The following is a 25710-nucleotide window of genomic DNA, read 5'->3' as shown; positions in this document are numbered from 1 at the left end:
GTCTACACCTCTCCATTCCCGGCATATCCATGTGCCGATCTAAATGTCTCTTAGATGTCACTGTAATATCTGCTACTGGTACCACTTCGAACAGTGCATTCCAGGTGCCTCGGACTGTTTGTGTGTGGCCATTTGGGAAAATTTAATATGGGCAAGAGATCATGCACCTCAGCAGGAGGAGTCTAAAGGCAGACCACTATGTAATGGATAAATATGGCAAAGTAAAGAAGAATCTAAGAGTTCTTGTGCGTGAATCACAACAAATGATGTTAGCAACAAATGATGTACTGATCTTTATTGCAATAGAGTGAATTAGAAATGATATTGTTAGTTGTACAGTATACGGGTGAGCTCATATGTAGAGTGTTTGTCATCGTTTTGGTCCACTATCTTTATAGTGGACCAAATGAGAGGGGGAGTTAAAGTGTTGAGTAACCAGAAGATCAGGTAGGTTTAGGTGGACTGAGCGGAGGTGTTCAGCAAAACGATGGCCAAGTCTGCGTTTGGTCTCGCTGATATACAGGAGTCTACACCTGGAACAATGAATACAGTAGATGAGGTTGGAGGAGGTGCAAGTGAACCTCCGCCCAGCCTGAAAAGACTGCTGGAGTCCTTGGATGGTGTTGAGGGGGGAGGTATAGGGACAGGTATTGCATCTCCTGCGGTTGCAGGGGGAGTACCTGGGAAGGTGGTGGTTTCAGTGGGAAGGGACGAGTTATCCAGGGAGTTGTGGAGGGAATTGCCTTTGTGGAAAGCAGAAAGTGGTGGGGATGGGAAGATGTGGCTAGTGGTGGGATCCTGTTGGAGGTGGCAAAATATCAGGTGACAAAAATGTGCTGTATGCGACGGCTGATGGTGTTGACGGTGAGGACAAGAGGGAGTCTGTCTTTGTTATGAATGGGGGGGGGGGGGAGGGGAAGCAAGAGCGGAGCTGTAGGATATCAAGGAGCACCTCGTGTATAATGGAAGGGGGAAACCCACATTCCCTAAAGAATGAGGATATCGGCGATGACCTCCAGGGCACAGATGTGTAGACGGAGGAATTGGGAGCAGGGGATAGTCTACAGGAAGCAGGGTGGGAAGAAGGGTAGTCTAGGTAGCTGTGGGAGTCGGTGAGTTTGGAATCGATGTCAGTGGATAGTCTGTCTCCTGTGATGGAGAGGGTGAGATCTGGAAACGGTGGGAGATGTCAGGGATGGTCCATGCGAATTTGAGTGCAGGATGGAAATTAGTCGAAATTGATGAAGTCAGTGAGTTCTGCATCGGTACAGGAGATGCCACGGATGCAGTCGTCAAAGTAGCGGAGGTAGAGTTCTGGGATAGGCGCAGTGTAAGCCTGGAACAGTGATTGTTCAATGTACCCCACAAAGAGGCAGACATAGCTGGGGCCCATAGCCACACCTTGGATTTGGAGGAAGTGGGAGGAGTTGGAGGTTGTTGAGGGTAAGGACTAACTTTGCTGTCCTGTGATGGAGACATGAGTTCTTTGCAGTTTAGAAGATTAGAGATGATGTTATTGAGATCCCATGGGACACTAGAGAAGATTTTTTACACAAAGTGGCGAGTTCCTGGAATAATAATAATAATAATAATGCATTACATTTATATAGCGCTTTTCAAACACTCAAAGACGTTTTACAGGGATTTTTAGAACATAGAGAATTGAATAAATAGATAAATAAGTAAACGTACAGAAAAAGGAGACAGAAGGTGAGGTGACCTTCAGTGGTTGAAGGCAGTGCTGAACAGGTGAGACTTCAGTGATGTTTTGAATGTGGTGAGTGTAGAGGAGTCTCTGATGGTTTGGGGTAGTGAGTTCCAGAGGGTGGGAGCAGCGATGGAGAAAGCCCTGTCCCCCCAGGATCTGAGTTTGGTCCGGATGGGGGGGGGACAGGAGACTGGCAGCAGCAGAGCAGAGGGTGCAGGTGGGAGTGTGCCTGTGGAGGAGGTCAGTCAGGTAGGATGGGGCCAGGTTATGGAGGGCTTTGTAGGTCATGAGGAGGATTTTGTACTGGATTCTCTGGGGGATGGGGAGCCAGTGGAGTTTGTAAAGGACGGGGGTGATATGGTCACGGATCGGAGAGTGGATGAGTAGACGGGCAGCGGAGTTTTGAATGTATTGAAGTTTACTGATGATTTTTGAGGGTGAGCCATAGAGGAGGCTGTTGCAGTAGTCCAGACGGGAGGTGATGAAGGCGCGGATGAGGGTTTCTGCAGCTGTGGAGGAGAGGGATGGACGGAGACGGGCAATGTTTTTAAGGTGGAAGAAGGCTGTCTTTGTGATGTGTTTGATGTGTTTGTCGAAGGAGAGGGTTTGATCAAAGATGATTCCAAGATTCCGGATGTGAGGGGAGGTGGATACTGGGAGACCATCAATATTGAGGATGAAGTTTTGGGTGGATTTGGTGAGCGTTTTTGGACCAATGATGATGATTTCAGATTTGTTGCAGTTGAGTTTGAGGAAATTTGATTGAAGCCAAGATTTTATTTCAGTGATGCAGTTTGTCAGTGTAGAGTGTGTGGTGATGGAGATTGACTTGGTGGAGATGAGGAGCTGGATATCATCGGCGAAGCAGTGGAAGTTGAGACCATGACGGCGGATTAATTGACCAAGGGGGAACAGGTAGAGGATGAAGAGGAGGGGGCCAAGGACTGAGCCTTGGGGGCACCTTGGGGGAGGGGAGCGGTGGGGGATTTACAGTTGTTAATGGAGATGAACTGGTGCCTGTCAGAGAGGTAAGATTTGAACCAGGATAGGGCTGTGCCGGTGATGTTAAAGGAGGTTTCAAGTCGGGTGAGGAGAATGGAGTGATTTATGGTGTCAAAGGCGGCGCTGAGGTCAAGTAGGATGAGGATGTTGAGGTTGCCAGCGTCAGAGGAGAGGAAAAGGTCGTTTGTGATTTTGAGGACCGCAGTTTCAGTACAGTGGTTGGAGCGGAATCTGGATTGGAAAGTTTCATACAGGTTATTGGTAGAGAGGTGGTATTTGAGTTGGGAAGCTACAGCACGTTCCAAAACTTTGGACAGAAAGGGTAGGTTGGAGATTGGTCTGAAGTTGTTTGGGGTGTCAGGGTTGAGACCAGTTTTTTTCAGAATGGGGGTGACCGCAGCGATTTTGAGGGATGGCGGGACGATGCCAGTGGACAGGGAGGAGTTTATTGTTGCAGTGATAAGTGGAGAGAGAGCAGGAAGGCAGGCCTTGACAAAGCTGGAGGGGATGGGGTCCAGAGAGCAGGTGGCAGTTTTTATTCCTGTGAAGAGGTCAGAGAGGTCGGTGGTGGAGACTGGGGAGAACTGAGGCAGGGGTTGACAGGATAAGGGGGGGCAGGTGGTTTGAGGGGGAACAGGTGCAGTGGTGGTTAAGGTGCTGTAGATGCTGTCTATTTTGCTTTGGAAGAATGAAAGGAAAGTGGTGCATTTGTCAACTGTGAATGACTGGGAGATGGTGTCCAGGGGGCTGAGGAGTTTGTTTATTGTAGAGAAGAGTGCTTTTGGGTTTCCGGAGCCAGAGTGAATTATTTGAGAGTAGTAGGTGGAGTGGGCGCGGGAGAGGGCATCTTTGTAGTGCTGCAGGTGGTCTTTGTAGGCTTGGGAGTGAATTGTGAGACCTGTTTTGTTGCGGAGTCTTTCAAGTTGGCGGGCATGAGTTTTCATCATGCGGAGTTCAGGGGTAAACCAGGGAGCAGAGTGGGTGAAGGAAACTGTTTTGGTTTTTATAGGTGCAAGCTGGTCGAGGCAGGAGGAGAGAGTGCGGTTGTAGTAGTCAGTGAGGTCAGAGGGGCTGTGGAGGTCAACGAAGGGAGAGGCGGACATTATTTCAGAGAGGGAGGATGAGAGCGAGGTAGGTGAAACAGAGTTCAGCTTACGGAAGTTGATTTTGCGTTTTTGCCTTGGAGCTGGGGTGGGAATGTTGACGGACATGGTGATGGCTAAGTGATCAGAGAGGGTGGGGTCGGAGCCAGAGAGGTGATGTAGATTTAGTCCAGTGGAGCAGACAAGGTCCAGAATGTGCCCACGGTTATGGGTGGGAAAATTGACGTGTTGAGTGAGGTTAAAGCAGTTGAGTATTTCAGTGAAGTCAGCGGTTATTGTGGAATCAGTGGAGTCCATATGGATGTTGAAATCACCGAGTATGAGGATTGAGGGGGAGAGAGAACAGAACTGGGTCAGAAAGTCAGAGAAGTCAGAAAGGAATGATGGGTGTGGTTTGGGAGGGCGGTAGACAACTGCCATGACTAATTGTGTGTGGCCAGAGAGTTTGAAAGCCAGGTGTTCAAATGAAGGAGCAGATGAAATGGAGATGAGGTTGATCTTGAAGTCCTGTCGGTGAATTACGGCAATCCCACCACCTCGGCCCTCCAAGCGTGGTTTATTGATGTAGGAGTATCCGTTGGGTGTAGTGAGGTTGAGTGGGAGGTAATCCAGAGGTTGTTGCCAGGTTTCAGTCAGACAGAGGAAGTCCAGTTTATTTTCCAGGATGAAGTCATTCAGAATGTGGCTTTTATTGTTGAGGGACCGGATATTGAACAGAGTGAGCTTCATGTTGCTTTGTGTGGTGTGGATGGACACGGGTGATTTAGCCAGGATTTGCAGACATGGGACGCGCTCGTGTACGTTATTGTGATGACGTAATCGACGAGTGGGAGTCCACTCAGCTGACCAGAGTGTAGGGATGGAGTGACCGGTCTGTGAGTAAACAAACTTGTGACCGGAGCCTCTGTGGGTGTATCTGGGTCGTCGTAGAAGTCCGTGGTTGATGATGGCAGAGATGCATGGCGGAGTGGAGTGGTTGTTGAGCTGGAGCAGCCTCGCAGCAAAGTACCTCAGTGCCATGCCAGGAATGAACTGTCTGGGGTGGTGGTGGTGGTGGTAACAAATAGGATAGTGGTGTTTAGGAGGTTTTTAATTCGGCACATGGAAATGCAAGGGTAGGGATCATGTGTAATCCAAGGAGATTAGTTTAACTTGACATAGTGTTCAATGCAGGCATTGTGGTCTGAAATGTCTGTTCCTGTGATTAGAGCCTTTTGGAAAGCATGCCCCTAATACAACAGAACTTGACATTCAGTTTGAAGACTCGCATGCCAACTTGGGTGAAATGCTCTATCCGGGCTGCGCAGCTGTAACATTCTAAGCGACAAGGTGCTCCACCAAACCTAGTATATGTAAACTTATTCTGCTCTAAATTTTACCTGGCACCTTTAAAATCAGGGAGATTTCCCGCGCAGTCAAACGCCAGGAACTACACATTTAAAAATCCAGTTTAGTGCGGAAGTGAACCGCGTCTGCAATTACCTTAAAATGTCAGGTGTCAGGTGTCAGGTGTCAGGTGTAAGCATATTGTGAAGAGGTGCCGTGCTCCGTTCTTCAGCTCCTCCCGAAATTTAGCTTGGGTCGCTGCGTAAATAAACGTGTTTGTGCAACAACTCAAAAGCAAGAGCATCGCCCCCGTCTGCTGAGCGATGTACAAGGGGTCAGCGTTGCTCGTGGATTCGTGGTGACTCGTGATTCGGCTGTAGAGAAAGAGGAGAACGTGCAGCATCCACAGGAGGATGAAGCTGCCGGAGATGCTGAGGAGTAAAATGATGGACTTTCGGCGGTTCTCCATCTCCGGGTCATTCTCATCGGCTCCGACCCCCCGCAGCCCCTTGCGGACTCTGCTGGCTTTTAAAATGTGTCGGACTGTGATGGCGTTAAGCAGCAGAATCAGAAAGAATGGGATGCAAGGGGTTAAAATCACACCAAACCAAGCGAACGCCGACCACGCAGGTGAGGTATAAAAGCTAGACTTTGTGCGGCACCCCCAAGGAATCTCGTCGATTGTGTATTTAGATTCAAATGTGAAATACCATGGGATGTTATTCAAACAACTGAGGACACCAGCAGTCCACAACAACGCAGTCGCCGCCTTCTCTGTACAATAGTGAACCTTCAGCGCCGGGCAACAAATGGCGATGAACCGGTCAAAGGTGAAAAGGACTGTGAACCAGACGGAGCTGTCGGTCGCTGAGCGGAGGAGAGTGCGTCTGAGGGAACACACGGCTGGCACATGCAGGAAAGACAGAGGGAAATGTGACGCCAACAACTTATTCAACAGCACGTCGACGAGAATGACACACAGATCCGCTGCCGCCATGGCCACGAGGTAGCGAGTGATGCACTTGGAGAGAGCGCACTTTCCACGGGACAAGACCAGAATCGCTGCAACGTTAACTATTTGGGGGGAGGAAATAATTATTGAGCAGTTCTCAATATCAGCCTCTGTCCGAGATCACAGTGAGCCATATATTCCCGTTATCGTAACTGTGGAACTGCCGTCAGAGATAACGTTGTAATATCATTGGCGATCGATTGGAGGAATCTTCAGTGATCAAGAGCACAAAACAGCCGTTTGACTAGCACCTAATCCACTCGGCATATTTCTATTCATTTATGGGAGAATTATACATTATGGGAGAATTATACATGTTATTACTCATGAAGTGAGTGACTGCCACTCTGAACGACTGCAATCCATTCAAAGGGCTCAACGTTGCTTTAGGGTAATGAGAAACATGATTTAGACCGAGTAATAACCTGCATTGTGATCTGTGGGTACTCTGGCAGTGTGGGTACTCTGGCAGTGTGGGTACGGTAGCGCAGCGGTAGAGTTGCTGCTTTACAGCGAATGCAGCGCCGGAGACTCAGGTTCGACCCTGACTACGGGTGCTGCACTGTAAGGAGTTTGTACGTTCTCCCCGTGACCTGCGTGGGTTTTCTCCGAGATCTTCGGTTTCCTCCCACACTCCAAAGACGTACAGGTATGTAGGTTAATTGGCTGGGTAAATGTAAAAATTGTCCCTAGTGGGTGTAGGATAGTGTTAATGTGCGGGGATCGCTGGGCGGCACGGACTTGGAGGGCCGAAAAGGCCTGTTTCCGGCTGTATATATATGATATGATATGATACTCTGGCAGTGTGGGTACTCTGGCAGTGTGGATACTCTGGCAGTGTGGGTACTCTGGCAGTGTGGGTACTCTGGCAGTGTGGGTACTCTGGCAGTGTGGGCACTCTGGCAGTGTGGGTACTCTGGCAGTGGTATTTATGGAAACGCATTGCCAGTCCACGGTGTAAATCCCACAACTTCACAAATTGTGAATCTTTTGAATCCAAAGGGACTGGTTATTTTGGTCACGAAGTACATTTAAGAAAGACATTGAATGAATCCAGTGAAACTACATTAGTGCAGGAGGATTGCACTTCGCAAGCATGAAAGTGCCAAATGCCTTTTCCTGATTCTGTTTGTATTTTACTTGCCTTTTACTTGTATTTTACAAGCCTTTAACTGCTGAGATGTTGGTGGGGGACATGTTGATGCTACTGCATATCAAAGGAAGGTATTTAAGTTACGATACGATAAAACTTTATGCATCCCCGGGGGCATATTGGTCATTCACTTCAGGAGAAGATCATTGCCTGGCACGAATAATACTTGCCTCTGAGCAGGCATGAGGTTTGCCATCTGCATGTGTAGACAATAGGCAATAGGTGCAGGAGGAGGCCATTCGGCCCTTCGAGCCAGCACTGCCATTCAATGTGATCATGGCTGATCATTCTCAATCAGTACCCCGTTCCTGCCTTCTCCCCATACCCCCCTGACTCTGCTATCCTTAAGAGCTCTATCTAGCTCTCTCTAGACAGCTTCATTTGCAGAGGACCCATGACATTTGACATGTTGGGATGGTTTCCAGTGGAGTGATGGTGGCTGGGGGCTGGGGTGACCCGATAGAAATATATACATATTTAATATCTTTTCCCCGCAAGGCAGGAGATCATAGATTTGCAGCTAGAGGGGTTTAAGGAGATTTAAGGGATAAGTTGTTTTTAAAAATGAATGGCTGCTATCTGGAATGCACTGTCAGGGGATGGGATAGTGGAGGTTAAAATAGTTTGTGACCCAGAGCCCCTACAGACTTGGGTGGACCAAGGCCAAACACAAGTGATTGGCAAAATTGTGGGCTAGTCTACGCCTGGTCTCACCGATGTAAAGGAGGCTACATTTCAAGCACCAAATGCAGTCGATGAGGTTAAATGAGATTTAGGCGAGCCTTTGTCTCACTTCAAATGACAGCTGGGGTGACTGACTGAATCTTACTTATACCCCTTATTTCTTTTCCATTCTTGAGATGTCTTTCACTATGGCATTGGATAGGTAATATAGCTTTTGGGATTTGTGCTCACAGCTCCAATCTCTCATCTTTATGTCATGTTTATTGCATTCATTTTTATTCTCCTAAATTAAATATGCCCTCCTTGCAGAGGAAACAAAAGCATAGCAGAGAAGATATATACAAACTTTTGCAGCACCTGCATTTATCCCTCTAATGGTTTTCTAAGGACTCAGTCAGTCCTTGTGCATTGACTGACATGTCCAGGCAATTTTCCAGCTCTCCATTAGGTTGCGCTACTGAACCGAGATGCAATCATTTACACAGATGTCATTGCCGTTGATTCCAATGTCTCCCATTAACTCCCCCATGCTACAGCTGCGACCTAATACCCTATCCGGCCGTGACTGTTTTAGAATAGGTCTGCTTAGGTCCCATACTTGCCCTTTGTGTGTTTGTAGCTGAGGCAACAACTTTGTCAGGTTGCACTTGGTCACCTGATTTTGGCTCAGGAGTTTCTATTGTAATTTAAAGCCACAAATAAAATTCAAATTAAACCAATACATATTTAATATTTGCTCCAATTTGCCGAATGTGGACAGTACCAGCAGAGGATTGTCTACAAGACACCATTTTCTACACTATTTAGTGGATCATTCACATGCCAATAAAGGAACTGAAATTAGATGATCCTAACCATTACTTCAATCAATCCATCCTTGCACAAGCGCGGCACCTTTTAACATCTATCTATCTATCTATATATACTACTAAAACTCTTGTTTGTTTGTTCCTGAACTACAGCCAAAACGGTACACGATAGCGTGACAATTTTAGTCCCACCTTACTCACCATCATCCCTTTGGTGCTAATGGAAGACGTTTCATTGAAATCGGTGTTATATTTTTTAAGTTATTCACATTTTAAAGTTTAAATCTATCCTAATGAGGGGGAGGGTGGAAGAGGGAGGGAGGATAAGGGAGGTTGAGGGGGATGGTGTGAGGGGGAGGGGGAGGGGGTGGAGGGAGGGTAGGAAGGAGGGGGATGGGGGGAGGGGAGAGGGAGAGGAGGGGGGGAAGGGAGGGGTTGGAGAGGGGAGGAGTTGGAGAGGTTTGGGCCCAACGGGTCCACTTGGTCTAGTATTCTAGAATACCAAACCGTAAATAATTGCCTTTTAGACAATGGACAATAGGTGCAGGAGTAGGTCTTTCGGCCCTTCGAGCCAGCACCGCCATTCAATGTGATCATGACTGATCATTCTCAATGAGTACCCCGTTCCTGCCGTCTCCCCATACCACCTGACTCCCGCTATCCTTAAGAGCTCTATCTAGCTCTCTCTTGGATGCATTCAGAGAATTGGCCTCCACTGCCTTCTGAGGCAGAGAATTCCACAGATTTACAACTCTCTGGCTGAAATTTATTTTCCTCATCTCCGTTCTAAATGGCCTACCCCATATTCTTAAACCGTGGCCCCTGGTTCTGGACTCCTCCAACATTGGGAACATGTTTCCTGCCTCTAACGAGTCCAACCCCTTAATCTTATGTTTTGATAAGATCTTATATGTTTCTGTAACATCTAAAGGGTGATCAATGAGACCTCAGTTCATCCAGTATTGGAGATGAGGGTGGTCTAATGCTGGCTCGGCATAAATGAATGAATGAGGCAGTAAACGCCTGGGACATGCGGGCGCAAATTCGTGGATTACTGAACAGGCTAGTGAAGAATTAATGTAGCTTTCTTGCTTTCAAACAGAGTGGCGTTGGGTATAGGGGTCGAACATCATGGTATGGCTATGCGAGATATGGGTTAGGCCACACCTGGAATATTGTGCGCAGTCTGGTCACCACTTCATAGAAAGTTTCCATTGAGATATTGTATAAAATGGCGAACATTGGTTAGGAGGAGAGAATGCATGAGAGAGGTGCACTGGAGAAGGATCATGGCAGGAATGACGGTGGAACTGCACTGGCTGGACTTTCTGGGCAAAATCCAGAAAATGCAGGATCATTTCATTCCAAAGAGGAAGAACGATTCTAAGGGGAGTAAGAGTCAACCGTGCTTGACAAGGTAGGGGCGGTATAAAACTAAAATAAAAGGTGCATAACACAACAAAGAGTAGCGGGAAGCCAGAGGATTGGCAAACTTTCAAAGGACATCAGAAGGTAACAAAAAGAGCAATACGGGCTGAAAAGATGAAGTACGAAGGTAAGCTGGCTAAGAATGTAAAGGACAGTAAAAAGCTTCTTTAAGTATAAGAGAAAAAGATTAGTAAAGGCAAATGTGGGTCCCTTGAAGGAAGAAACAGATAAAATTATTATGGGGAACAAGGAAATTGCGGAAGAGTTGAACTGGTACTTTGGTTCTGTCTTCTCTAAGGAAAGCACAAACAATCTCCCAAATGTACTAAATATAGTCAGTTTTGTTTTCAAATAGTGTCTAAAATAGACGGAGTACGAAGGTAAACATTTATAGGAGGGCCGAGGTCAGGTCTCTTTCCCCACACAGAAGGCGATGGGAATATGGAACAGGATGTCAGGGAAGATGGTGGCGAATACAATCACAGCGCTATGAAACAGGTAAAATAGACAGTTCGTTCACTGTCAACGCGGGAATGCGGGCGGAATGAGAGACAGCTTTAGTCTAAATGCTAAATGCGCCAAGTTTGTGTCAATTGAATAGAGCGGCAGCGAATATTTGTGACAGCGTAGCGGATAATCTACATTTGCCCTTTGTAATTCCTCCGGTTAACAACCAATCCAAATACAAAGAAATACATTCAGGACTGCGTAGCGCGTATTAGGTTCTACAAATGAATGTCGTTTAAACAAATGCGGGGTTAGGTGGAGCTTAGGAAATAAATTATTTTTTTCAGATGCGGCACAAACAAAACAAAAAGCATGCAGATTGCAACAAATTACAACCAAGTTGAACAGAAGAAGAGTCTCGACCTGAAACGTCGCCCATTCCTCTCCAGAGATGCTGCCTGGCTCGCTGAGTTACTTCAGCATTTTATGTCTACCTTCGATTTAAACCAGCATCTGCAGTTCTTTCCTACACAAGTACAAACACTTACCAGGAACACCGACGGCTGTCAGAAGAGGATAGTAAATGTATTTTATCCGCAAAATGATTTCGAGCTGAGACATTTTCGAAGTGAAGCATTGGGAAGATGCTGTTGGCGAGTTATTGTCAGAGTCGGGTTTATAAATCCCGAGCAAGACCCGATGTCGCAATGGAGCCAATTATCGTGATCCCAGTTGAGCAATCGCCGGAATCGATGCAACAACCAAACAAACGTAATTCCAATGTAATTAAAATACATTGGGAGCACTGCCCTGACTTTCGCGGTTCAAACGGTACCGCCAAGAAAATAACTTTGTGCTGTTAATGCATTAAAAAGAGTAATCTATCATCCCAATTGGTATTGAGACTTCAAAGCTCAAGTGTTGAACAAAAATAATCTTAAAATGCTACCGGACGCGATGATAATGACGCTTTGTTGCACTGGAAATTGTCGACAAGGATTAAGGGCGGAAATCCTCTGTGGTAGATGCCAGAGGTTGATAAAACCAGAATATGTTGGGAGGAAAGTGAAATAAATGGGAACTGTTTGGTGCTAACTGCTCAATCGCTGTCAGTGATTGTATAGCCAATGTGGAGGATGGGACGGCAGATGCTGTTTTACACCGAAGATGGACACAAAATGCTGGAGTAACTCAGCGGAACGGGCAGTATCTCCGGAGAGAAGGAATGGGTGACGTTTGGCACAGTCTGTGCTAAACATGATGTCAAGAACAACTCTTACCTTCTTACACACAATCCATATCCCTGCATTCCCTGGTTATCCACGTGCTCATAAAACTTGCCCGGCATATCTCTTTAAACTTTGCCCTCTCACGTTAAAGTTATATCTTCTAGTATTTTATATTTTCGTCCTGGGAAAAGGTGCTGACTGTCTACCTTATGTAGGCTTCTCGTAATTTTATATACTGCTTATTGGCCTTCCCTCATTCTCCACAATCCAGAGAAAGCAACCGAATTCTGTACAAATCATTCCTTGCAACTAATACCCCCTAATTCATGGATCATTCTGGTAAACCGCGTCTGCAAACTTTGGAAACCATCCACATCCTTCCCATATGGGGGCAACCAAAATTATATGCTATACTCAAATTCTGGTTTATTCAAAGTCCTATAAAGTTGCACCATGACTTCCTGGCTTTATGCCCAATGCCCTGACATATGAAAGCAAGCATACCTGTTTTACCACAAACTACTTCTGCTGAGTTATGCACTCCGACCACAAGATCTCTCTGCATATCAATGCTGTAAGGGTTTTGCCATTAATTATATATTTTCCTGTACATTCGGCCTCACAAAGTGTCACGCCTCATACTTGCTTGGATTAAAGTCTATCTGCCATTTTCTGCTCATTTCCGTAGCTGATCTATATCCTGCTCCATACTTTGACAACGTTCCTTACAACTTGATGTCTTCTGCAAACTTAGATGCAAACTGACCAACTCATCCATGTTTATGTCTAAAACATTTATTTCTGCAACAAATAGGCTCCAGCACAGCCCTGTGGAATTCCAGTGGTTATAGTCCTGCCACAACGCTCTGTCTTTTGTGGGTCAGCCAGTTATGAATCCAAATAAACGAGTCATTGTCAATCCCATGGGTTCCTTAACATAACAAATGGTTGGGTCAACGTATGAGGTGCGTTTGATGGCTCTGGGCATTAACTCATTGGACTTTAGAACGTTGAGGGGGATCTCATTGAAACCTACCGAATAATAAAAGGTCAAGATAGAGTGGATGTGGAGAGGATATTTTCAGTTGTGGGAGAGTGTAGGGCTCAAAGGACAAACATATGTACCATTAGAATGGAGACGAAGAGGAATTCATTGGCACAGCAGCCGTGGTGTCCAAGTCATCGGGTATTTTTAAAGTGGAAATTGACAGGTTCTTGATTGGTGCCAAATGTTACAGGGAGAAGACAGGAGAATGGGGTCAAGTGGAAAAATAGCACACGAGACAACATGAGACAGAACACGAGACACAACACATGAGACACAACACACGAGACACAACACACGAGACACAACACACGAGACACAACACACGAGACACAACACACGAGACACAACACAAGACACAACACACGAGACACAACACGAGACACAACACGAGACACAACACACGAGACACAACACACGAGACACAACACACGAGACACAACACGAGACACAACACGAGACACAACACACGAGACACAACACGACACAACACGAGACACAACACACGAGACACAACACACGAGACACAACACACGAGACACAACACACGACACAACACACGAGACACAACACACGAGACACGTAGTGAATCTATTTTGAGAACCCTCCGATACCTCGGATTTTTATCCCTTTCCATCCAACCTTTTATTCGCACATCTTAGTTTATTTTACCTAAATTCGTGAACTTTTGTGTTATTGTAGAGCACATTTTTGATGTTTAATTTTACTCTGGAATTGTGAAATCTCCGACGACTTTTTGTGCCTGCCACTACTCAATCTCGCTGCGAATCGGGACTTCATGGACTTCAGGTTTTTTTTAAATGACATTGGAATACTTGTTTGTTTAGTTGTTGCATCGATTCCGGCGATTGCTCAACTGGGATCACGATAATTGGCTCTATTGCGACATCGGGTCTTGCTTGGGATTTATAAACCCGACTCTGACAACACCAATAACTCGCCAGCAGTTATTGCTTCACTTCGAAAATGTCTCAGCTCGAAATCATTTTGCGGATAAAATACATTTATGTCCGACCCGGTTAACTACCGTCCAATTTCAATAACGTGCGTCTGTTGTAAACGAATGGAACACATTATTGACAGCCAGATTATGAAATTCCTGAGTTCACAAAACACCCTCACTGATGCTCGACATGCTTTTAGAAAATCCAGATCTTGTGATACACAATTAATTGGACTGGACAAACTAGATGCAGGAAAAATGTTTCCAATGTTGGGAGAGTCCAGAACCAGGGACCACAGACTAAGAATAAAGGGAAGGCCATTTAAAAGTGAGTTGAGAGAAACATTTTCACCTACTAGAGAGTTGAGAATTTGTGGAATTCGCCACAGAAGCAGTTGAGGCCAATTCACTGGATGAATTTAAAAGAGAGTTAGATAGAGCTCAAGGGGCTAGTGGAATCAAGGGATATGGGGAGAAGGCAGGCACAGGTTATTGACAATAGACAATAGGTGCAGGAGTAGACCATTCGGCCCTTCGAGCCAGCACAGCCATTCAATGTGATCATGGCTGATCATTCTCAATCAGTACCCCGTTCCTGCTTTCTCCCCATACCCCCTGACTCCGCTATCCTTAAGAGCTCTATCTAGCTCTCTCTTGAATGCATTCAGAGAATTGGCCTCCACTGCCTTCTGAGGCAGAGAATTCCACAGATTCACAACTCTCTGACTGAAAAAGTTTTCCCTCTGAATGTGGATGATCAGCCATGATCACAATGAATGGTGGTGCTGGCTTGAAGGGCCAAATGGCCTCTTCCTGCACCTATTTTCTATGTTTTTATGAGAATGTGTCAGAAGGAGAGGAGGCGTGAAATGTAAAGCTTGAGGTAGGTATAAGGGTGTAATGGGACAGGGTGGGGGTGAAGGGGGTAAGAGGGAAATATGGGACTCTTAGAGGGAGATGAGCATACTGATGGAAACTCCCCTCTTACCCTGCACCCCCACCCTGGTGTACACACTTCCCCATCACCTCAGTCACTGCTCCCCCCCCTCCGTACACTCATCTCTCATCCTTGAGTCCTATATTTTCCTCCTTCCCCTTGCACCCATATCCATCCCTCTGGCTTTACGTTTCAATGCTCTCATCTCCTTATCTGACAACCTTTGTCTCCTTTTCACCTCTAGCCTTTGTCACTTACTCCATCCATCTGCCAACCACCCCCTCATCTGTATTCACCCATCACACGCCAGGCTTTGTCCTGCTCCCATCTCTCTCCCCACTTTCTCTTAGAGTGTCAGGGGTTGTGGGGAGAAGGCAGGAGAATGGGGTTAGGAGGGAGAGACAGATCAGCCATGATTGAATGGCGGAGTAGACTCGATGGACCAAATGGCCTAATTCTGCTCCTAGGTCTTTTGGTCTTCTCTGACATAAGGAGATGCAAGCAGCCACTTTGTGCAAACAGCAATGAATCAACAGCCACTGGTGGGCGAAGGGTTAATGTGGTAAACGACTTGATTGAAGCTCATTAGGATTGAGATGTGACAGGTAATTGCCAACACTTCTGTATAAAAGGAGTTGTGGGAGGGTCTGAGTGCAGTGGGCCTGGGCTGTTGGTGCAACCAGTGCTCTGGGTAGAGACAGGGAGTCTCCCCTTGTAACCAGTGCTCAGGGTAGAGACAGGAAGTCACCCCCTGTGTCTGATGTGGACCTATGCTGCCAAGGCAGGAGGTACATTATTGCTTTCTCCTGAAATGTGTTTGCTTCTTTGATTAATTGCACTGACTTTTCCTGCCAATTGTGTCATTTGAAGTGTCCAGAGTTTTAATGATGATTTTTTTTCTGGTGCAACTGGAATTGTGCTGTTTCTGTGGTGTATCTCAGAACTAAAAGGATGTTTCCACTAGTGGGACAGTCTCGGACCAGAGGGCACAGAGTCAGAATGAAAGGATGTATCTTTACTAAAGAGATGATACCCTGACCTTGATACAACTGAAATTGAATCTGGGGCATGTAAAATGTAGAAACAAGGAACTGCAGATGTTGGCTTATACTAAAGTTAGACACATAGGAGTACTCAGTGGGTCAGGCAACATCTGCAGAGAACATGGATAGGTGACGTTTCAGAGTGCTGGAGTAACTCAGCGGGTCAGGCAGCATATCTGGAGAATATGGATAGGTGACGTTTCACAGAGTGCTGGAGTAACTCAGCGGGTCAGGCAGCATATCTGGAGAATATGGATAGGTGACGTTTCACAGAGTGCTGGAGTAACTCGGTGGGTCAGTCAGCATCTGTGGAGAACATGGATAGGTGACGTTTCAGAGTGCTGGAGTAACTCAGCGGGTCAGGCAGCATATCTGGAGAACATGGATAAGTGAAATTTTGGGTCGAGAGCCTTCAGACTGATTTCTGCGTTTGGTTCCATTTACTTCATGAAGGCAGTGGCAAGAATGAATTTGTCTCCTGGATAGTTGTCAAATTGTGTTTTAATTGGGGCACTTCATGAAGAAGGGTTTTCAGTTGATGACTAATTGTTGTGATTAAGACGATAACAAGGAATTTAAAGTGAATCTACATTGTACTTGGTTGAGGAAAGTTAGTGTGAACTAGTTATTAACCACTTGTGTGAAATGGTTAATGTGAACTACCCTAATCAAAGCTTGTTTATTATGAATACTTATGAATTTCAGGTGACAGGAAACTGAGATGTGTAGAGTGATCATTCATTGAGCTTTGGACTGGACAATCTGAGGGGTAACTTTTCCACACAGAGGGTGGTGGGTGTATTGCTGCTGGAGGATGTAGTTGAGGCAGGGAATATCACAATGTTTAAGAGACACTTGGACAGGTACTTGGATAGGACAGGTTTGGAGGGATATGGGCCAAATACAAGCAGGTGGGACTAGTGTAGATGGGGCATGTTGGTCGGTGTTTTTCCTGAGTGGCTGTTTTTCCTGAGAACGCTGAAAAAGGTCGGTCTGCCCCAACAGTTACTGATTCCCTTCTACCACACCACAGAGAGCATACTGACATACGGCATCTATGTGTTGTATCTCAGCTGCACGGCAGCGGATAGGAGAGCTGCAGAGCGCAGAGGATCATTGGGATACAGCTACCAGCCCTGGAGAACACTTGCAACGCATGCTGCCTCAGGAAAGCCACCAGAATCTACAAGGACTCCACACACCCTTGCCACCGTCTGTTTGAACTACTTCCATCTGGCAGACGGTACAAAGCCTTCTACGCCCGCACCTCCAGACTAAAAAACAGCTTTATTCCTAGAGCTATTGCTGCTCTGAATCGGTCCTGCTGAGAGCCCCCCATGATCTGTCTCTGCTCCCAGGGTCATCTGGCACAACTGACCCTGCATGAACCTTTTTTGCACTTTACCTTGTTTTCCTTTTTTCTTCTTCTTCTTCTTCCCCCGTGACTTATTTATTTATTTTATAGCATCGATATGGAAGTGGCATTCTAAATCTCCAAAATTTATTTTTCAATTCATGGTGCTGGAATCTTGAACAAAAACAACAGTGCTGGAGGAACTTTGTAGGTCAAGCTGCATCTGTGGAGCAAATGGTTTTAGATTTAGAGATACAGCGCGGAAACAGGCCCTTCGGCCCACCAGGTCCGCGCCGCCCAGCGATCCCCGCACATTAACACTATCCTACACCCACTAGGGACATTTTTTTAACATTTGCCCAGCCAATTAACCTATATACCTGCACGTCTTTGGAGTGTGGGAGGAGACCGAAGATCTCGGAGAAAACCCACGCAGGTCACGGGGAGAACCTACAAACTCAGTACAGACGGCGCCCGTAGTCAGGATCGAACCTGAGTCTCCGGCGCTGCATTCGCTAAAAGGCAGCAACTCTACCGCAGCGCCACCGTGCCGCCTAACGGAGATTGTATCAGTTCGGAATCCTTCGGACTGGAGTGGGGGAAAGCTGGGAAAGTGAGGTGGGGTGCGGCAAAGCTTAGCAAGTGATGGATGGTTAAGGTGAGTGGGTGATTGTGGAGTAAGTGACAAAGGCTAGAGATGAAAAGGTGAGAATGTATCAGAAGGAGAGGTGTGAAATGTAAAGCTTGGGGAGGGATACGGGTGTAAAGGGACAGGATTGGGGTGAAGGGGGTAAAAGGGGAATATGGGGCTCTGAGAGGGAGATGCGCATACTGATGGAACTCTCCTCTTACACAGCCCTGGTGTATACACTTCCCCAACACCTCAGTCACTGCTCCTCCCCCTCTGTACTCATCTCTCATTCCCAAGTCCTATATTTTCCTCCTTCCCCTTGCACTCATATCCATCCCTCTGGCTTTACATTTCAATGCTCTCATTTCCTAATCTGACAACCTTTGTCTCCTTTTCATCTCTAGCCTTTTGTCACTTTACTCTCTCCATCTGTCAACCCCCACTCACCTGTATCCACCAATCACTCGCCAGGCTTTAGAAACATAGAAACATAGAAAATTGGTGCAGGAGTAGGCCATTCGGCCCTTCGAGCCTGCACCGCCATTCAACATGATCATGGCTGATCATCCAGCTCAGTAACCTGTACCTGCCTTCTCTCCATACCCCCTGATCCCTTTAGCAATAAGGGCCACATCTAACTCCCTCTTAAATATAGCCAATGAACTGGCCTCAACTACCTTCTGTGGCAGAGAATTCCACAGACTCACCACTCTCTGTGTGAAGAAATGTTTTCTCATCTCGGTCCTAAAAGACTTCCCCCTTATCCTTAAGATGTGACCCCTGGTTCTGGACTTCCCCAACATTGGGAACAATCTTCCTGCATCTAGCCTCTCCAACCCCTTAAGAATTTTATATGTTTCAATAAGATCCCCCCTCAGTCTTCTAAATTCCAGCGAGTATAAGCCTAGTCTATCCAGTCTTTCTTCATATGAAAGTCCTGCCATCCCAGGGATCAATCTAGTGAACCTTCTCTGTACTCCCTCTAAGGCTAGAATGTCTTTCCTCAGATTAGGAGACCAAAACTGTACACAATACTCCAGGTGCGGTCTCACCAAGGACCTGTACAACAGCAGCAGAACCTCCCTGCTCCTATACTTAAATCCTCTTGCTATGAATGCTAACATACCATTCGCTTTCTTCACTGCCTGCTGCACCTGCACGCTTGCTTTCAATGACTGGTGCACCATGACACCCAGGTCACGTTGCATCTCCCCTTTTCTAATTGGCCACCATTCAGGTAATACTCTGCTTTCCTGTTCTTGCCGCCAAAGTGGATAACCTCACATTTATCCACGTTATATTGCATCTGCCATGCATTTGCCCACTCTCCTAATCTATCCAAGTCACTCTGCAGCCTCCTAGCATCCTCCTCGCAGCTAACACTGCCACCCAGCTTCGTGTCATCCGCAAACTTGGAGATGTTGCATTCAATTCCCTCGTCCAAATCATTAATATATATTGTAAATAACTGGGGTCCCAGCACTGAGCCTTGCAGTACTGCCTGCACTAGTCACTGCCTGCCATTCTAAAAAGGACCCGTTTATTCCTACTCTTTGCTTCCTGTCCGCCAACCAATTCTCTATCCATCTCAACACTGAACCCCCAATACCGTGTGCTTTAAGTTTGTACCCCAATCTCCTATGTGGGACCTTGTCGAAGGCCTTCTGAAAGTCCAGATATAACACATCGACTGGTTCTCTCTTATCCACTCTACTAGTTACATCCTCGAAAAATTCTATAAGATTCGTCAGGCATGATTTGCCTTTCATAAATCCATGCTGACTTTGTCCGATGATTTCACCACTTTCCAAATGTGATGCTATCACATCTTTAATAACTGACTCTAGCATTTCCCCCACTACTGATGTTCAGCTAACTGGTCTATAATTCCCCGTTTTCTCTCTTCCTCTCTTTTTAAAAAGTGGGGTTATATTAGCTACCCTCCAGTTCTCAGGAACTACTCCAGAATCTAAAGAGTTTTGAAAAATTATCACTAATGCAGCCACTATTTCTGAGGCTAGTCTTTGTCCTGCTCCCATCTCTCTCCCCACTTTCTCTGCCCTACTCCATCAGTCTGAAGATAGTTCTTAACCCAAAATGTCTGTCCATCCTCTTTGTGCTCAGACAGATGGAGCCTGAAACACTGAGTACCTCCAGCACTGTTTAGACATGGTTGTATTCCCTGGTTAAATTAGTGCTAAAGTTAGAGTTTAATATTCATGGCCTTTAAGGCAATTACAATTTATTAATCCAGCCCATTCCAGTCGCCTCTAGTTTGGAGAGACAGCATGGAAACGGGCCCTTCGGCCCACCGAGTCAATGCTGACCAGCAATCACCCATTCGCTAACCTACACTGGGGACAATTTACAGAAGCTAACTAACTTACAAACCTGCAGGTCTTTGGTATGTGGGAGGAAAGCAGAGCACCCAGAGAAAATCTCTGGTCACAGAGAGAGCAACAAACTCTGTACAGACAGCACCAGAGATCAGGATCTGACCTAAGTCTCTGCTCCTGTAAGGCAGCAACTCTACTACTGTGCCACCCATATTTTAGTTGGTCTTAATGTTTTTCTTTTAGTACAATGTGAAGAAGGGTCCTGACCTGAAACATCACCCATCCATGTTCTCCAGAGATGCTGCCTGACCTGCTGAGTTACTCCAGCACTCTGTGAAACGTTACCTATCCATGTTCTCCACCGATGCTGCCTGACCCGCTGAGTTACTCCAGCACTCTGTGAAACGTCACCTATCCATGTTCTCCGTAGATGCTGCCTGACCCGCTGAGTTATTCCAGCACTCTATCTTTCGTAAACCAGCAGCTGCAGTTTCTTGATTCTGATCGCAAATCTTCTCTGGTCTCGGGGTTTTTACAAATTTTGGCATCTGGGCAATGGGTGCATTACGGGGAGATGAAACGGATGGCAGAGCAATGAAGAACCATTTTGCAGTGAATTCAAAAAACAGGTCGCTCTAATTTATAGACAATAGACAATAGGTGCAGGAGTAGGCCATTCAGCCCTTCGAGCCAGCACCGCCATTCAATGCGATCATGGCTGATCACTCTCAATCAGTACCCCGTTCCTGCCTTCTCCCCATACCCCCTCACTCCGCTATCCTTAAGAGCTCTATCCAGCTCTCTCTTGAAAGCATCCAACAAACTGGCCTCCACTGCCTTCTGAGGCAGAGAATTCCACACCTTCACCACTCTCTGACTGAAAAAGTTCTTCCTCATCTCCGTTCTAAATGGCCTACCCCTTATTCTTAAACTGTGGCCCCTTGTTCTGGACTCCCCCAACATTGGGAACATGTTTCCTGCCTCTAATGTATCCAATCTTATATGTTTCAATAAGATCCCCCCTCATCCTTCTAAATTCCAGTGTATACAAGCCCAATCGCTCCAGCCTTTCAACATACGACAGTCCCGCCATTCCGGGAATTAACCTAGTGAACCTACGCTGCACGCCCTCCACAGCAAGAATATCCTTCCTCAAATTTGGAGACCAAAACTGCACACAGTACTCCAGGTGCGGTCTCACCAGGGCCCGGTACAACTGTAGAAGGACCTCTTTGCTCCTATACTCAACTCCTCTTGTTATGAAGGCCAACATTCCATTGGCTTTCTTCACTGCCTGCTGTACCTGCATACTTCCTTTCATTGACTGATGCACTAGGACACCCAGATCTCGTTGAACTCCCCCTCCTCCTAACTTGACACCATTCAGATAATAATCTGCCTTTCTATTCTTACTTCCAAAGTGAATAACCTCACACTTATCTACATTAAACTGCATCTGCCATGTATCCGCCCACTCACACAACAATAGACAATAGACAATAGACAATAGGTGCAGGAGTAGGCCATTCAGCCCTTCGAGCCAGCACCGCCATTCAATGCGATCATGGCTGATCACTATCAATCAGTACCCCGTTCCTGCCTTCTCCCCATACCCCCTCACTCCGCTATCCTTAAGAGCTCTATCCAGCTCTCTCTTGAAAGCATCCAACGAACTGGCCTCCACTGCCTTCTGAGGCAGAGAATTCCACACCTTCACCACCCTCTGACTGAAAAAGTTCTTCCTCATCTCCGTTCTAAATGGCCTACCCCTGTCCAAGTCACCCTGCAGCCTTATTGCATCTTCCTCACAATTCACACTACCCCCCAGCTTAGTATCATCTGCAAATTTGCTAATGGTACTTTTAATCCCTTCGTCTAAGTCATTAATGTATATCGTAAATAGCTGGGGTCCCAGCACCGAACCTTGCGGTACCCCACTGGTCACTGCCTGCCATTCCGAAAGGGACCCATTTATCCCCACTCTTTGCTTTCTGTCTGTCAACCAATTTTCTATCCATGTCAGTACCCTACTCCCAATACCATGTGCCCTAATTTTGCCCACTAATCTCCTATGTGGGACCTTGTCGCAGGCTTTCTGAAAGTCGAGGTACACCACATCCACTGACTGTCCCCTGTCAATTTTCCTAGTTACATCCTCAAAAAATTCCAGTAGATTTGTCAAGCATGATTTCCCCTTCGTAAATCCATGCTGACTCTGAATGATCCTGTTACTGCTATCCAAATGCTCAGCAATTTCGTCTTTTATAATTGACTCCAAGCATCTTCCCCACCACTGATGTCAGACTAACTGGTCTATAATTACCCGTTTTCTCTCTCCCTCCTTTCTTAAAAAGTGGGATAACATTTGCTATCCTCCAATCCACAGGAACTGATCCTGAATCTATAGAACATTGAAAAATGATCTCCAATGCTTCCACTATTTCTAGAGCCACCTCCTTAAGTACCCTGGGATGCAGACCATCAGGCCCTGGGGATTTATCAGCCTTCAGTCCCATCAGTCTACCCAAAACCATTTCCTGCCTAATGTGGATTTCCTTCAGTTCCTCCATCACCCTAGGTTCTCCGGCCCCTAGAACATTTGGGAGATTGTGTGTATCTTCCTCAGTGAAGACAGATCCAAAGTAACGGTTTAACTCGTCTGCCATTTCTTTGTTCCCCATAATAAATTCCCCTGCTTCTGTCTTCAAGGGACCCACATTTGCCTTGACTATTTTTTTCCTCTTCACGTACCTAAAAAAACTTTTGCTATCCTCCTTTATATTATTGGCTAGTTTACCCTCGTACCTCATCTTTTCTCCCCGTATTGCCTTTTTAGTTAACTTTTGTTGCTCTTTAAAAGAGTCCCAATCCTCTGTCTTCCCACTCTTCTTTGCTATGTTATACTTCCTCTCCTTAATTTTTATGCTGTCCCTGACTTCCCTTGTCAGCCACAGGTATCTCTTACTCCCCTTAGAGTCTTTCCGCCTCTTTGGAATAAATTGATCCTGCAACCTCTGCATTATTCCCAGGAATACCTGCCATTGCTGTTCTACCGTCTTCCCTGCTAGGGCCTCCTTCCAGTCAATTTTGGCCAGCTCCTGCCTCATGCCTCTGTAATCCCCTTTGCTATACTGTAATACCGACACTTCCGATTTTCCCTTCTGCCTTTCCATTTGCAGAGTAAAACTTATCATGTTGTGATCACTGCCTCCTAATGGCTCTTTTTACCTCTAGTCCCCTTATCAGATCAGGATCATTACACAACACTAAATCCAGAATTGCCTTCTCCCTGGTAGGCTCCAGTACAAGCTGTTCTAAGAATCCATCTCGAAGGCACTCTACAAACTCTCTTTCCTGGGGTCCATTTCCAACCTGATTTTCCCAGTCTACCTGCATGTTGAAATCTCCCATAACCACCGTAGCATTACATTTTTGACACGCCAATTTTATCTCCTGATTCAACTTGCACCCTATGTCGAGGCTACTGTTTGGGGGCCTATAGATAACTCCCATTAGGGTCGTTTTACCCTTACAATTTCTCATTTCTATCCATACTGATTCAACATCTCCTGATTCTATGTCACCCCTTGCAAGGGAATGAATATCATTCCTTACCATCAGAGCAACTCTGCCCACCTGTCTGTCTTTTCTATACGTTGTGTACCCCTGAATATTAAGTTCCCAGCCCTGGTCCTCTTGTAGCCATGTCTCAGTGATCCCTACAACATCATACTTGCCCATGACTAACTGAGCCTCAAGCTCAACCACTTTATTTTTTATACTACGCGCATTTAAGTACAACACTTTAACTTCTGTATTTACCTCCCCTATCACAATTGGCCCTGCCCTTAATTTCTTTTCCCCTCTAGAACTTCTGTTCCCATTCTTCCGAGAGTCTTTTGCAATATCTCCTGTATTCCCTTTTACCTCATCTTCATGTTCACAATTTGTTAACCCCTCCCCCCCACTACTTAGTTTAAAGCCACAGGTGTCACACTAGCAAACCTGCCTGCCAGAATGTTTGTCCCCCTGCTGTTAAGATGTAACCCGTCCCTTTTGTACAAGTCACCCCTAGCCCAGAAGAGATCCCAGTGGTCCAGAAATCTAAATCCCTGCTCTCTGCACCAGTCCCTCAGCCATAAATTCATACCCTCTATCTCTCTGTTCCTGGCCTCACCAGCACGAGGTACCGGTAGCAGTCCAGAGATAACTACCTTCGACATCCTACTTCTCAGCGCTTTTCCCAACTCTCTAAACTCCCGCTGTAGCACCTCCTTCCTCTTCCGCCCGACGTCATTCGTGCCCACGTGCACAACGACTTCAGGTTGATCGCCTTCCCTCACTAGGTCAACACTCCCACCATATGGCGATCTGCTGCACTGCAGGCCCGTCCAATTTGTGGTCAACACTCCCACCCTGTGCTGATCCGCTGCACTGCAGGTCTGTCGAATATGTGGACAAAGTTCTGGTTTGACTCGGATGGTCAGGCAGCATCTCTGGAGAACGTAGGCAGCAGTGTCTTTTTGTCCACATGCTTACTGTGTTGCCTGCATTGCACCCCATACCGCACAGTGAGAGGAATTAATTTTGTTAGAGGGTGGTGAATCTGTGGAATTCATTGCTACAGAAGGCTGTGGAGGCTGTCAATGGATATTTTAAAGACTGAAATAGATTCTTGATTAGCAATGGCGTCAAAGGTTATGGGGTCTGAAGGAGGGTCTCGACCTGAAATGTCACCCGGTCCTTCTTGTCAGAGATGCTGCTTGACCTGCTCAGTTACTCCAGCTCTTTGTAGAGAAGGGCGTTGGAACATTTCAAACATTAAAATGGTATGTTAATTTGATTTTCTGCATAACTTCAAGTCTACCTGGATTTGGTCTTTATGAATGTTATAGGAAGGCAAGGCACCATTAGTTTAATGGGATAAATGTTTTAAATAAATGAAGACGTATCCAAATTGTTTGGAGAAAGTTGTTGTAATGCAGGGTGCAGAAATCTTGAGCAAAACAAGTACTCGGAAGGTCAGGCAGCATCTGTGGAGGAAATGGGCAGATGTATTTGATCAGAAGCCTTCAGACTGGAGTAGGGGGAGAAAGTTGGCAAAAAGCCTGGCAAATGAAGGGTGGATACAGGTGAGAGGATGGGTGATTGGTAGATGCGTGGAGTAAATGACAAAGGCTAGAGGTGACAAGCGGAGAGAATGTGTCAGAAGGAGGGGTGTGAAATGTAAAGCCAGAGGGATGTGTCGGTGTAATGGGGCAGAAAAGCACGGGGTTATGATGTGAAATGAGTGTACTGGGGAAGCCCCCTTCTTTCCCTGCACCCCCACCCTGGTGAGCACACTTCCCCAGCACCTGGATCACTGCTCCTTTCCCCTCTGTACGCTCATCTCCCATCCCCATGACCATACTTCCATCTTTCCCTTCCACCCATGTCTCTCCCTCTGCCTTTGCATTTCAATGCTCCTCTGCCTATCTGACAATATTTGTCTCTTTTCAT

General features: G+C 46.3%; 1 protein-coding gene across 1 annotated transcript; it reads right to left on the bottom strand.

Annotated features, from left to right (window-relative positions):
* Positions 1–5311: 5311 nt before the first annotated feature.
* Positions 5312–11293, bottom strand: LOC144594762 (putative G-protein coupled receptor 139). Its single transcript, XM_078401606.1, has 2 exons — positions 11221–11293; positions 5312–6213 (listed from the first exon to the last, which is right to left on the bottom strand). The coding sequence occupies exons 1-2, from the start codon at positions 11291–11293 to the stop codon at positions 5312–5314; spliced, it is 975 nt and encodes a 324-aa protein (XP_078257732.1).
* Positions 11294–25710: the final 14417 nt, after the last annotated feature.

This window comes from Rhinoraja longicauda, chromosome 6, assembly GCF_053455715.1.
Source record: "Rhinoraja longicauda isolate Sanriku21f chromosome 6, sRhiLon1.1, whole genome shotgun sequence".
In the NCBI taxonomy this organism is placed as follows: Eukaryota; Metazoa; Chordata; class Chondrichthyes; order Rajiformes; family Arhynchobatidae; genus Rhinoraja; species Rhinoraja longicauda.
Note: the sequence above shows the minus strand (reverse complement) of the source record. Positions and strands in the feature narration are given on the sequence as shown.